General features: G+C 41.9%; 1 protein-coding gene across 1 annotated transcript; it reads right to left on the minus strand.

Annotated features, from left to right (window-relative positions):
• Window positions 1–6,748: 6,748 nt before the first annotated feature.
• LOC122526171 lies at window positions 6,749–10,586 on the minus strand. Its single transcript, XM_043649379.1, has 3 exons — window positions 8,606–10,586; window positions 7,582–8,505; window positions 6,749–7,149 (listed from the first exon to the last, which is right to left on the minus strand). Exons 1-3 carry the CDS (start codon window positions 10,584–10,586, stop codon window positions 6,749–6,751), a joined length of 3,306 nt encoding a protein of 1,101 aa, XP_043505314.1.
• Window positions 10,587–14,987: the final 4,401 nt, after the last annotated feature.

Below are 14,987 nucleotides of genomic sequence, written 5' to 3' on the forward strand. Positions count from 1 at the left end.
GGCATGATAAGGCATGATCATTTTAGAAAGATATGCGAGGAGAGAAGATCGAAGAGTACTAAGAAAAAGGGATAAGAGATGGACGAGATATGCAAGTGGACTGTATTATGTTAATTTCTGGTAGAGTTTGTATGTAACGAGATTTATTAAACTTTGTGAACAAGAACAAAAAATAGAGATGACAAAATTATAATGTGAGTTAATAAAGAGTGGTGGATAGACTACGCCACGTGTACCGGATATCACGCTACGTGTGCCGGAAGTACGTAGTACGAGAAGTCGTTAGAAATGTAATAATAAATTTAATATGAGAATGGATAGAAATTAATGAAACGAGTAATACAAGAATGAGAGGTCAGAGGTTAATAAATTACCTGATATGTCGTTAATGAAAGATAGTGTAAAGAGATGATCAGTGAGAAAGACCCAACACAAGGCTGGCCTCGATGAGAAAAAAGAAAAAGAGTTAGATGAGATGGAATGATGAGAGATGGAACGGGGAGAGATGGAACGGTGAGAGATAAGAAGAAAGCGAGATGTAGTCTAGGAGATGATGCACAATTCTTTTTGATTTCGAAATGTACGTCCGCACAGATAAACTTATTAAACGATTCTAACTGGACCACGCCACTTTTTGGTTCGAGTAGAGGAACAGAGCGGAAGAGAGAAAAGGACGATACACCAATTAGCGCGTTCCACGCTAGGAAGAGAAAACAACAAAACCAATAGGAGAATAACACGCAGAGGATGACGCCACAAGGGACCAATGATCTATTTACACGTTAAGTGGCGTGATCCCTTGATCAATAAGAACAATCGATATGTCTTCTTCTCGATGATAACAGACGGCGTCTTAATCATGCTATCCGAGAGGTGCTGTCATCTAATTTGAGAGGCGCAATTTTCGAACAGGAAAGTACCGATGAAAATGATTCGTATGTCCATTCTGGCTCAGCGCTTATACCCTATGGTCTTTTCCACTTACCTATTCTGTATCTGCATGACGGGCAGCAGCATCCTCGAACGCCGACTAATCCCGTGGCAGTCCGTGTTCCTCCATGACCTCCAGCCTGTTCTCCAGTCGGGAAACGTAGCGCGCCGAGTTCCTTTACCTTCCAATTCTATGGATGCCCTCGCGTCCGGCCTTGCAATGACATTTGTCCCGGCAGGCTGGACTGTGCCAGGGGTATCTCTGTCCATTCGTAGACGTGTTATTTTGGCTTCCAGGGAAGCTATCTTCGCTAAGAGACCCGCACTGGTGGTTGTGCGAGTCTCCAAGCCTTTTCCCTGGGCGTCCTCCCTTACTGCTCCCAATGATGCAAGGGCATCATCCGCGACTTCTCTCCGAATATAATCTTTAATGTTGCTGTCTGGCTTGTGACACATCCATTACCAGTTAGTAAGGTAATGTTCGGAATTCTAGTGCCCCCCCCCCCTAATCGCCGCATATGTCTGGTGTTCCAAAACCAAGGTCCGTAACTGTGACATGAGAAACATCTATTACTCAAGAACAATCAACAGTTTCTATAGACGATGACGTCAATGTCGTCGTCGTGGGAGCTGTCATCGTAGCTGCGTAAGACGAGGAGACTCAGTTAGTATTCCCAGCACCCTTCCTAAGCATATAATTGACCGTATCAACAGCCAACAGCCGTGGCATGGCCGACGACTTAGCTTTCGCTTCATCCCCAACGTCACCGTAATGGATGACGATAACGCTGTAACTAAAGATTTAACACCTCCAATACCCTTCAATACCGTAACATCTTCATCCGCACGAGCATTCGATGGGTTAAGGAGAAGATTGTGTATCTTCCCCTGTTTAAAAACCTACCGGTTGTTGTATCTGTTCTTTGGGATAATGTAGCAAAGACTAGGTCTCGTAAAGTGTTATCACAAGCAGCAGCGAGCAATCCCTCCATCCTTTCCACTCCAAAAGAACAGCTTCACTTTCTCGAAATTTTTCTATTTCGCTTTTCTCGTTCCTGAATCCTCGTTGATTTTCTCCCTGAAAGTATAAGAATCCATTGGAGACTATGACGTTTCCATCGATGTTAACTCCACCAGTTCCTCTTGAACGTTCTCGCAGAACAGAATCGTATCTTTTTGGTCCTAGCGTGAAACTCTATCATACTCTTAACGATTTAAGTCGATCCTTCTTTGGATTCTTTCAAAGGGTATCACTGCTGAAGCAAGAAGACAGAACTCTTCGATCCTTTCTCAATGTTTATCACCGCTGCCAGTGTATAACATATTATAGGATTGTTATTCTCTCTCGTCCATAATAAATTTGTCACTGTTTAAATCTAAAATTGATTCTAAGTTGTATCTAAGTTGATATAAGATAAGTAAGATTTCTAAGTTGATTCTTAATACGGTGAGTGTTGAAGTGTGAAAAAAAACGACAGTTTTAAAAAAGTGGCGAAAATACTAAAATTATTGAAAACTAAAAAACAAAGTACTTAAAATGCCTTATATATTGTTAAAAAGATGTATTTGACAAAATACCGAAGACGAAGTTTCGAAAGCAGCAGAATGAAATATGGAAAAAATCAGTGGAGTCGCTGTTTTATATAATTGCCCTGTGATATAAACGTTGTTTATATATTTGCCTGATTAGTTTTTTGAGTGATGAGTACCGATATACCAAATCTTAATGGTACTCGATCTTTGGAGCTGCCACGAAGAGTGCAACGCCAGGATGAGCCTCTTGCGCACTGAGGTAGTCTGGTATTGCCGTTTTGTGTGGCTAGGAGTCCATTGATTTGATCATCCATGGTGGTGTCGTCCACCATAAGGGATGATCTGCGAGCTGTTGAGTTGTGAGGCCTCTTGAAGGGCCTAGCTGGGTGGGGGGTGCCAAGAACATGTCGCCATTGAGTCTAAGGCATGAGTGATACCTTTCTATGAAATGATTCGCCAAAGCTCTAGTTGAATTAACATGAGTAGTCCCAAATCTTTGTTGTAAATCTGATGCTTCGTTAGATTTGTCATTAGCAGCTCTTTGAACGGCGAGATTGATCGTAGAATTTGTTGTTGTTTCCATATTACTCGTTTTCGATGGATTATAATCCGAAGTTGGTTGTATTTTAGTATTCAAAGTATATTATCCCCAGTCGTAGGTGAAGAAAAAGTTTTGATAATGTTAACATTATCCGACGGAGATTTTTTTTTCTCCATTAAGTTGGCAGCCTTTGATACGATACATCAGCATTGCTGGCGCTTTTGTAGCCCTCGACAACGTTGATGATTTTTGATTTTGCGTTTTAGGTACTACACCTAATTTATGGTTATTACCTAATACGTCCGGTGATTTCGTACTATTTTGATTCGAATTTTACAACTCGAGACTAAATCAGGACTATTTAATTTACTGGAATCATCCTTATTGTTAGTACTAGAAGGCACACTTTTTACGGATGATCCATTAACACTCGTATTATTTGAATCTAATTTATCTATGCTATTATTCTGTTTATTAATATTGCCATTAGATTTATTTTGAATTTGCAAAATCGAAGATGTGGTTTTCATATTGGTGATTATATTGAATTTCAATGCCATAAAGATGGAATTCATCCATTGGATTCTCGATTGATCTGTATCGTTGACATTCTTCCCAATATATAGGCCGCGTTGACAGAAATAATGGATACGAAAACAAATGGTTTGATGCGCAGAATGCAAAAATAGCATTACAAGAGAAAGCATATAGGTGTAGTACAGCTTACATGTAATATATACTAACTGTGGCCACCATACCAAAGTTTGGCGCTTCTACTGTCACGCCTCTGGCGGCGGAATTGAATACCAAAAAAATTCTATGTACCTGAATAACCGTTGCTACTGGCTCTCTTCTTTCTCGACCACCGAAAGAAACACACGCTGCGGTAGCAACGCGAACACGTGTTCTTTCCTTTGTCCAAAGATTCTTGTAGAGTTTTGCGTAAGATTTATATAAGTCAGTTTTTGTTACATTTTTAATAAAGAAATCGACCACACTCGACCGTTCTGACAAAATATATCTGTCCTCAGATATACTACCAATCATACCACCACCATCAACAAATTTTTACATCTTTTCTTCATCGTCTTCTCTTAAGATTTCTTCGTCCTCCCGAATCTATGGTTTCTTTGAATCGGCTGCCGTAGACGTCGCGTGTAGAGACCTTCATGTTCCCCCACTTTCCACACCAGATAACTGTCGTTCCTCAGCACTTTACTTATTTCGTATGGCCCCAAATACTTTGAGTACAACTTTAAACCGGGTCCAAATTGTGTCCATCGGATCGCAACTAGATCACCCTTATCATACCGCGTTGCGACTGTTCTCTTTTTATCGTACGACCTTCGGTTTTCCGCCTGAGCCTTCAAGATGGCTTCTTTTGCATGTCTCCGACACTCCTCTCGGTCTGCTTCAAACATCCGTCTCCATTCGTCCTCTATCATCTCGCGTATGGCCGGATCCCCCCTGATTCCCATGTTCGTACCGAACAACAACTTAAATGGTGTCGTCTTGATGCTTTTGTTAGGTGTAGCATTCAAATATCGCTGTGCCAGTTCGAGATAGTGATACCAGTCCTCAGGTTTCGGTGAGGCCATCTTTGCTAATAAAGGTAAAGAGTACGGTTAACCCTTTCTACCTGCCCGTTACCCCTTGACATTCCGGTAGCGATTCTGATATGCTCAATACCTTCCTCCTCGCAATACCTCGTGAAATCCTTTAAGGATATATACCTTTAAGAGGCAATACCTTTAAGAGGTTGGGAGTTATCTTCGCGGAGAATTACTAAAGTACCCGGGCTTATGTCGTCGGTTGTACCTCTGTGCCACTTTTTTCTAATTGTCTGTTCATTTAAATATTCCTTGTTCCAACGATTCAAAAGTGTTGTTTCATCTGCTGGACATGTTGCCATTGTGATAGACGTCCAGATGGTATATCCCGATAATCATCCTCTGGTAAACTCTTAAATGAGTCACCAATTAAAAAATGGCCAGGTGTGAGAGCACGAAGATCATTTGGATCATCAGACAGGGGAGTGATAGGACGGGAATTAAGGATTGCCTCTATTTCTAGAACATAGGTTAATAACGCTTCGTATCCTAGTAAAGTATCGCCGACAATTCGTACTAGATGGTGTTTAAATGATTTTACCGCCGCCTCTCACAGACCTCCGAAATGAGGGGAGCGTGGTGGGATGAAATGCCACTTTATTCCTTCGTTTGCTAAACTTCGCGATACGCGAGCCTCTAATTCGTTCGCGGAACCTACAAAATTTGTCGCATTGTCAGAATATATGTCCGAGCATTTACCACGGCGTGCCATAAATCTATGTAAGGCTGCTAAAAAGGCTTCAGTTGTTAAATCGCTCACTAGTTCTAGATGTACGGCCTTAGTGCTAAAGCAAATGAATACTGCTACGTATATCTTAACGTGACCACGATTCCGATGTTGCTTTTCCTTTATAAATAACGGTCCACAAAAATCTACGCCGGTATGGAGAAATGGACGATTTTGTACTAGACGATTCGCCGGTAAATCACTCATTGGATATTGAGGCGTGGTGGGTTTTAACCGCCGACAAATGATACACTTATATATTACTCTTTTTACGCTACTTCGCCCGTTTATTGGCCAAAACGATTCGCGAATAGCATTCAATGTGGCTTGCGTACCACCGTGACCTATCTGAAAATGTTTTTCACGTATTATCGCGTTCGTAATCACATGATCCTTGGACAGCAATGCCGGATGTCTTCGTTCGTATGGCAAATTACTTTTGGCTAATCTACCTCCTACTCTTATTATTTCCAGACTATCAATAAAAGGGTTAAGTACGGAAAACGACGCTCAAATCTCTTTCTTAGATTTGATACGTTCGATGATCTCGGAGAATGCTTCCTTTTGCACATATTTAATAGCAATTGATTCTGCGTCCTTTAATTCGTCTACCGTTAATTCGCCTATTATTCTTTTTTCTTTTGTATTGCGCGAGTTGCGTGCGAACCTAACGCAATAAGCTATTATCCGTTTTAACTTTATGAATGACGAATACCGCATAAATAAATCAAATGGAGTGTTCAATATTGCGTGCGTTGCAATCCTTCTTATTTCTGGAATTTCGATTGATTTTAATCTACTATGTGGCCAATTTGATTCCGGTTTAACGATCCATGCCGGTCCTGACTTCCATATCTTATTTTCACGAAGTTCAGTGGGGGTAACGCCTCGAGATATTAAATCCGCGGGGTTATGTTCGGATGGTACATGTCGCCATAGCTCGTGGGCTGTGTTTTCCTTAATTTCCGCTACGCAATGTGACACAAAAGTTTTTAAGGTGTGCGGCGGAGTGTTAATCCAATGTAATACTATTTTCGAATCTGACCAAAATATTGTACGGCGAATATTACTTCTACGTAAGGCATTTTTTATGGACTTAAAAAGTCGCGAGAGTACTAATGCTCCGCAAAGTTCTAAACGCGGGAGGGATTGCGTTTTCAGCGGAGCTACCCTAGATTTTGCGCAAAGTAACGATACTTGGGGATTCTTCTCCATGGTTTTCACGTATATACAAGCGCCGTAAGCCTTTTCGCTCGCATCGCAGAAACCGCGCATTTCTATTTCTTTTCCGTCGCCCGCGACGTTTCGCGTGAATCTTATCTTCTCGAGCGTGGGGAGGTTTCGTCGAAAAGTTTGCCACATCTCGTACATATCGGCTGGGACTTCTGCGTCCCACGATGATTTTAATTACCATAGACCTTGCATTACGATTTTGACGGTGATTACTACCGGAGGTAACGAACCTAATGGATCGAATAGTTGCGATATCTCGGATAATATGCTACGCTTAGTGATCCTTGTTTTATCATTTACTCTCTTTACCGTATATCCTATATTATCTTCAGCGGCGTTCCAATTAATACCTAAAGTTTTAACGGTGCCTGACGAATCCAGGCTCACTATATTATTATCGGTAGTATCTAAATCCTCTAAGATTTCTACGCAGTTAGAAGCCCATTGTCTCAGGTGCATACCTGCTCTCTTGGTGATGTGGATTAATTCATCGCGGATTTGTTTCGCTTCCCTAACTGTATGTGCTCCTGTTAATAAATCATCCACATAAAAATCCTCTTTAAGTACGATAGCGGCTGTTTATAGAATATAAGACTGTAAGCGATTCGATATTAATATCGTGAGTTCGGTTATTTCGACGCATGAATGAGTGAGATAGGGAAGGATGGATAAATCAATTAACACAATTTTACGCGGTAAAAAACACTTGCCTCGGCATAAAAACTCTCACGAAGTTGAGAGAAAAGCCGGGGCAAGCTATGACTTTATTTAATCCTATAATACAGATAAAACATTGAATAGTACCCCCTTGTATCTTGTAGACTAAAGAACACTCTTACCTTTGTCTCCGCTGTAAATATGATAATTATCGTCGCCTACTTATATGCGTTATCGGGTCTTCAAACGCGCTTATCTCGCTACCAACACCTTCCACTGGGGTAGCCTTTTCCTCCACAAATTTATCCTCGGCAGGTTACTTCCTACCACTCGATCCACTGGGAGCTCACCCATAAGCTGATGGGCTAACTGAGGCCTAGCTCGTTGACAAGTTATACAAGATCGAATAGCCGATTTAACTAGCCGATTTCTACTCAATATCCAAACTTGGGACATCAGATAACTTGAGGTCAGGGTTGGACCTCCATGAAGACACTGGTGGTGTGCGTGTCGCACAAACAATCGACTAAGGTACGAATTCTGGGGCAAAATTGGCGGGTGTTTCCGATCGAAAGTTAAGTAAGAACTAGCCAAACGACCTCCTACCCGTAATAGACCGTCATCCTTATTCAAGAAGGGATTTAACTTAGCAAGGCGATTGCCCTTCGGCAATCTCTTGCCAGCCGTCAGGATTCCTATTTCTATCGCAAACGCTGTTGCCTGAACTAGACGAATAACCATCACTCGAGCATCCGATATCTCAACACTGGTAAGAAAATGAGGTGAAGAATTTGTACCTATTGTTGGACGATTTCGTACCCGGAGAATTGGGCGCCTACAGTATGCAACAAACCTTAGAAGTTTAGTTAAGGAAGAGAATCGAGTCAGGATCTCGGACTCATTTAAGCTATGACGGACATGGTGCACTCGAACGGCTTCGTTCGAGTGCGGCCACTGGACGGAGGACATGGAAAGCCATGCCGGGCCCCGCCACCAAAGAGAACTCTCAGCTAATTCTTCCGGTAGAACACCTCGCGATGCCAAATCGGCAGGATTTTCTTTAGTCGGAACATGGGACCACGTTGCTGAAGGCAATTGAGTCTGAATGAGCGAAACGCGATTGGCGACAAAAGTTTTCCAATGGCACGGATGCTTACGAAGCCAAGTAAGCACGATCTGACTATCTGACCAGGCAAAAATTGGACATCTCTGAAGAAAGTCCAAGCTAGTTAGATGAAGAATGAGCTTAACAAGAAGAGCCGCTCCGCAAAGTTCTAGATTAGGAATACTCACAGTCTTAACAGGAGCCCACTTATCTAACTGGATACCAGCAGAAGCTAAGAGCTCTACAATATCTACCCTCTTTCTAATTGCCGTCGCTATGTCGTCCGCTCCCGCGAAGATATCGTCGACATATGTCTCTGTTTGTAAACAACGGGCTGCCACGTGCAGCCACCCCATCCACCGGTCCGGAGATGATCCATCCTAACGCAGTATCCTGTGCGACAAGCCGTGACGACGAGGATTTCCTCAGCTCAGGCCGAAGGAGTTGACCATAGACATCGGCCCCCAAAATCAAGTCGATTCGCCTCGAGAAGACAAACTCCGGATCAGCCAGCACAAGATCCGTAAAAAACTCCCCCACTGAACTGAAATCGAAACTGACAGAAGGAAGCAGCGAAGTTAACTTGGGGAGCACCAATGCATCCACTTCGACCTGAAATGAAACGTCTACTGCCGACCGGAGTTTGGCCCGCACGATGGACCGGGCTGTGCCGACGTCTTCTGCTCCAAGTCCTGAAAGTGGAACACAGATGCGTCGTTTAGGCAATCCGAGTAGTTGCGTGATCGTCTCTGCAATAAAGGAGGCTTCCGAGCCTTGATCCAGCAGCGCTCGTGCCCAAGTGCCCTTTCCCTTTGGACCTGCCACCCACACCCGCGCGGTAGCGAGCAGGATCTTCTTGACGGTACCCGGGGATGTGGCGGCATGTAGACTCACCTGCGGCGAGCCAACCTCCTCACTCTCCTGCTTCTCCTTAGGTGGCTCGGACGCCCTACTCCGGGTTTCACTTCCACGGGACGTATGGATCATAGTGTGATGAGTACCGTTGCAGACAGAGCAGCGCACCGTAGATAAGCAGGAACGCAAGGGATGTCCTCCGAAACAATTATAGCACGCTCTCAAATTCCTAACCACTTGAATCCGCTGCGGGACAGACCTGGCCTTGAACCGATCACACTTCCACAGAGGATGCAAACCAGAGCAGAATCGACACGGCGCAGGATCTTTAACTACCGTAGTGGGCGCACCCTCCGACTTCGCGTGAAAAACCTTGCAAGGAGGACCCGATTTCGGCGGAGGTGCCGTCCGTTTCTTCCCTCGTGTTTCCCCCGATAACCCGAAACTCCGCGCCCGGCCTTCTAGGAATTCGACCAGTTCATCAAACGTGGGCATGAAGCAAGACCTAGGAGCAGCCCCCGTTCTCCTCTCCAAACCCGACGCCCGGTACATCCTCTCCCTCGAGACTACTTCAGCATTCCACGCGTTGGCCGTGTCCGGATCCAATTGCGAACTTAACGTGATGAACAGAATGGTATCCCAATAATCGACTGCCCAGCCCGCGTTCCTCAAAGAACTAACAATGCCCTGCACTCTATCAAGAAGTGCCTGCAACTCTGCAGTTGACTCCCTTTTTAGACACGGAAGATTCATCAGCGTCAGGACCTTCTTAAATACAAAAAGCCTTGGATTATGGTACCGTGTCTGCAACGCCTCCCACGTGCTGGCATAATTAGAGTTCCTAGTCGATACGTTCCTGATCCACACTGCGGCTTCACCCTCCAAACAAGATTTCAAGTATCTCAACTTTGTAACATCATTGATTCCAGGCACGTCGTGGACCATAGACGTAAAACTATCAAAAAAATTCTCCCAGTCCTCCTCTCGTCCCGAAAATTTGGGAAGAGACATCTTAGGGAGTTCCGTGTAGCCCAGGTCTTCACTGGTTACGGCGGGATTAGAAGCTTCCCTCGTGGGGGTGGGGGCTTCTGCCTGCTGAAGCTGCCGAGACAGCCCCGTCAACGCGAACATGGTCAATTCGTAGGCTCCCTCGATGTTTCTTATCTCATTCTCCATTATATACGGGTCGCTCTCGGCCTCAGGTCTTAATGCAATCTCCTCATGAGTCCGCCGCACTACATCCAATATTTTATCTAATGCGTTGAGTCTTCGCTGGATTCCGTCTGCATCAATTGATGCAAGCGGTCTATCCGCTAGTCGACTACGGATTCCTTCGATCTCGGCGAGACGCAACTTCTGCAATGCTACTAACTTATTCAAAGCGGTCGGAGGCATGTTTGATGCAGTATAAGGAAGAAAAGAAAATAAGTTGCGAAGAAAGTCGCTTTTCGCTAATTAATTTACCTCAAAAAAGGTACCTCAATAATGTGATGCGCGCACACACACACAAATAGGACACACCACAACACACTCCCTCGTGAAACATACTTTTTTGTGCACTTCTCGTTCTTCTGAATTGTATTACAATATTGCCCGCTTGACGTGTCATTCGCCCTGTTTTTGATTGTACAACTTGCATTTTATTCGCCAATTTTTTCTAAAGTATGCTTATTCCCAATCTTCTTGTTCTTTGTTTGAACAATTTTATTTTTTTAACATCTTTTGCATCAACAAGATTCTTTTCCTTTTTGGAAGAGATTTTATTATCCTCTTGTTTCTTTTCTTTAGACTTATTATCTATCTCATCTGCCTTTGATGTAGATTTCTCTAACGAAATTTCTGTTTTTTCGATGTCACAGTTTTCTTAAGTGGATTTGCCATTTCACTTGGTAACAAGTTATTCACGGCCTTAATAATAAATATACACACATTATAGTACAACCTCCGTCTCACACTCATAAACTGAACTGCTCGTATCATATCCTCTATCCTCGTATATCTGCTACATTGCAAAATTACACGCATCTCTCGATTTTGCGCTATCTGCAGTTTGTTCAACTCTGTCTCGCCCATTCTTACAAGCAGCGTTGCGCAATACTCAAAGTGTGGCGCGATAATTACCTAATATATGACACATCTGGTGTAAGCGGATATATATTGCCCTATCTTGTTCAAAAAATTTGTCTTTTTACTTATCTTTCTTAGCATATACTCACAGTGGTCTTTGAATCGCAACTTATCTTAATAGCAACTTATTTTAAAAAATCAATGGTGTCATATAGCCTCATTTTTAGATAGAAAATTTCAAAAACGATGCAAAAGCACGTTGGTATGAATAGCTTGATCCAAGTATTAAAAAAATAGAATGGAGTAGAGAAGAGGAGGACTCAGCTTCCCTTTCACAGTTCTGGATCATTGACATTTGGTTTATCCTAATTTTTGCAGAATTGACAAAGTCTGCTCGATAAGAATCGTGTTCCTTCGTGTATTTTCGGTTATCCCCTGGTTTTATTGTGCTATACTATATGATTATTTGCGTGCCTTTCCATCAATATAGTCATGAAGTTGTTTTGCCCATCTCTTCTCGATATCTTTAGTGGAGCATATTTCCTCCCTTCCTCCACGTAGTCTCTTCTTCGATTTGGGGAGAGTTGTTGTTTCTCATTTTTGTTTCTCTGTGGGCGTGTACATTTATGGAGTGGTGGTACTGAGGAAAAGAGACTGAAGAGTAAAAAAGGAATCTGGAACAAATTATTCATGAGCCATCTCACAAATGGCACTGTCAGTCCCCCGTTTTTGGCGTTAGCGTGGAAGGTCAAGCCATTTCCTCATTGCCTTGCGCACCATGCTGTCATTTTTCTTGAGAAAGCTGAAGTACGTGATTCCGAGCGATAAAAGATGGTAGAATCCGAGTAGTACCATCACTCTTAGCGCAAACAGTCTCTATTGGGGCTTGAGCGGCGCTTTAGTAAGCGTTTCCAGTGCTTACGTGAGTTGTTTATTTTCCCTACGACTCGATCGGCATTCTAGTGTGAATGGAACCCCCAAATATCTTCATTCGTCCTCTCTTTATAGAGCCGATAATACCTGTAAAACATCTGAATCGCGTAGATCCGTCAACTACCGATTTTTTATATGCGGTACATTTCTCATGGCAATTATGAACGATTTGCCTGGTGTTGATCGTAAGGGCAAATTTCGTCAAGTAGTTTGTGGCTATGTCTAGTAATATTTGGAGCCATTGATTGGTGGCTGGAGGCAAAGAATACCAAATTGTCTGTGAATGTCAATACATTGTAGTGTTCACCAACAACAATCACTTCGACTTCTGATGGAATAAGTCTGAGGAGCCCAATTATTATCATGTTGAAGATAGTTGGTGATAAGGGGTTTCCTGGTTTGACTCTTTATAATGGAGTAATCTGGTCAAATTCCTATCCGCTGCAAGTGAGCCTTGTTGTGCTTCTCTCGTATGGGTCCATTATATTATTATATACCCGATTAGATATAGATGGCGCAGTAAAGTATAACGGCTGTTTAAAAGTGTGCTCCTGCATTCTGCTGTATTTAGTTGTGTTATAAGTTATAATTAAAATAATTTTTATGTTTTTTCTACTGTTTAACACAGTGCTTTGTTATTTTTATCTGTAACATTGGAGTTTTTTTATTTTGGGTGTATGTTAAAAGCCATTAATCTGTGTTTCGGCCGTTGGTTTTCAACCACAGTTTATATCGTATTCAGACAGTACTGTCATATTATTTCTATTATTATTATCTTAACATTGCCACCTACTCCATGCCTGACAGAACTACAGAGTGGTGTGGTATTTGTATACGTCCAATTGTTGACAATCTCGCTGCTACGACCCGGGATACTTGTAAACATAAATTTCACTTGGCTTGTGTCAAAGTTAGATATGCTCTACACTCAAGATCCGAAGTCAAGGACTTTGTTACCAGCAAATGTCCTATGTGTTCAGGAAAGAATGAGTACCCTATTTCTATTTTGGAGGAAATTAGTAGGAAATTGGATGGGATGACTGCAAGACTGGACAGAATAGATGCCAAATGTGACTCTTTACATGAAGATTATAAAGCTTTAGAAAAGCGACTTAATGCCAAATGTGACTCTCTACATGAAGATTATAAAGCTTTAGAAAAACGAGTTGGTGCAATTGAATCGGCGTCATCATCGGACGCAACTTGTACGGTTGGCCAAGCAATCAATCCGCAACTGCAAGCCATCCAAGAGATAGAAATGCGCCAATTGTATATGGAATCTAATCAATTTCGTGACCAATTTGTCATCTCGGGTCTCCCAGAGGCGGCTTTGGAGAGCTTACCAGCTGCAGTGGCCAAACTCGGAAAAATTCTAGAGGTTCCTGACGTTAGCGTAAATAGTTTTTCATTGGTAGAGAGAATCGGACACAAAACAAAGAAAAATGTTAGAGGAAACTTTTCACGAACGGGACATCATCGTAAAATGCCATTCATCAAATTTGGTCGACAAGTTTATTGCCTGCAGGAGGAAACGCAATGATGTTACAGCAAATTTAATCATCAATGGGTCACAAAAGACGCCAATTTTTGTAAATAAGCGTTATCCAACGGCATTGTATAAATTGCGACAAAATATTATTAAAAAGTTTCCTCACATCAGCAAAACAAATATTTGGATTACGTCTAATTCTGTTTGCATAGACCTTAAAAATGGATCGGAACCAGTGAAAATTTTGCCGTCAATGGACCTAGCAAACATTCATAGTCTCTGTCCCGGTTTAAAATGAACAATCATTTGTTTAATATGACTACGCGTAAAAGATTAGTTTCCTCCTTAATATTACCAATCTTTGATTATTGTTCAGCAGCTTATACAAACATCTCAGGAACAAATTACAAAGAAAGTTTAACGCTTGTATTCGCTTTATCTTTCGTTTGCAACGATATCAGCATATTACTCCGTTTAGAAGAGCTTTAGGATGGTTTACTTTACAAGGTCGATGTGACTTCTTAATGGCCTGCATAGTATACAAAATGTTGCGTCTTCAGCACGACAAAATATTAAGAACGAACTTTAGTATCCTTACTTCTGTTCGTGGTCGTGCTGTCAGGCAATTGGATGTATTATGTTTACCTTATGCAAGAACCAGGACTTATGACAAATCATTTTTGGTTACTGCTGTTCGTATGTGGAATCAACTACCGGAAGATATCGTAGCTCTAAGTGACTATAAAGAATTCAGATTAAGATGTTATACCTACTTTATTGATACTATACCACTATTATAGAACTGTTATACTTTTATTTATGTATTATTTACTATTTTCTTTTTACATTTATTTATTTACTGTGCGTTACTACTAATAATAATTACATAATTTTAATTTTTGTTTTGTTTTATCTATACATTATATTGTACTTTACTATAATTAATGGCCTTTAGGGAGCCTAGGCTCTAGGGTCAATAAAATATTATTAAATATTAAATATTAAATATTAAATATTAGGTGCGATGGAATGGCTTTTGTGGCCAGTGTATCCCATATGGTGTTATGGGTCACTGAGTCGAATGTCTTCGTCACGTCTATCGATGTCATATATAATGGCTTGAAATTCTGTCCATGATACCGAAGTATTATGTCGAGGTCAAAGATGCTTTCTGCTGTTCCATTTATAGGAAGAAATGCTCTCTGTCGCTTGTTGAATGAAATGAGCAATGAGAATTGTTATCTGATTATAGCCAATAATCAACGGCCATGCCGCACTGTTCCCGCAGCACTAGTTCTCGTTCGATC

The sequence above is a fragment of the Polistes fuscatus genome, unplaced genomic scaffold (genome assembly GCF_010416935.1).
Source record: "Polistes fuscatus isolate 324 unplaced genomic scaffold, CU_Pfus_HIC Scaffold107, whole genome shotgun sequence".
NCBI lineage: Eukaryota > Metazoa > Arthropoda > Insecta > Hymenoptera > Vespidae > Polistes > Polistes fuscatus.

Excerpts from the sequence above, each read along its gene's own strand:
- LOC122526171 (XM_043649379.1), bottom strand. The coding sequence starts at position 10,586 with ATGCCTCCGACCGCTTTGAATAAGTTAGTAGCATTGCAGAAGTTGCGT. Across the intron at positions 8,506-8,605 it reads GAGCGGACGACATAGCGACG|AACTTTGCGGAGCGGCTCTT; the intron begins GCAATTAGAAAG and ends TTCCTAATCTAG. Across the intron at positions 7,150-7,581 it reads GTTAGCCCATCAGCTTATGG|CCGCTATCGTACTTAAAGAG; the intron begins GTGAGCTCCCAG and ends TTCTATAAACAG.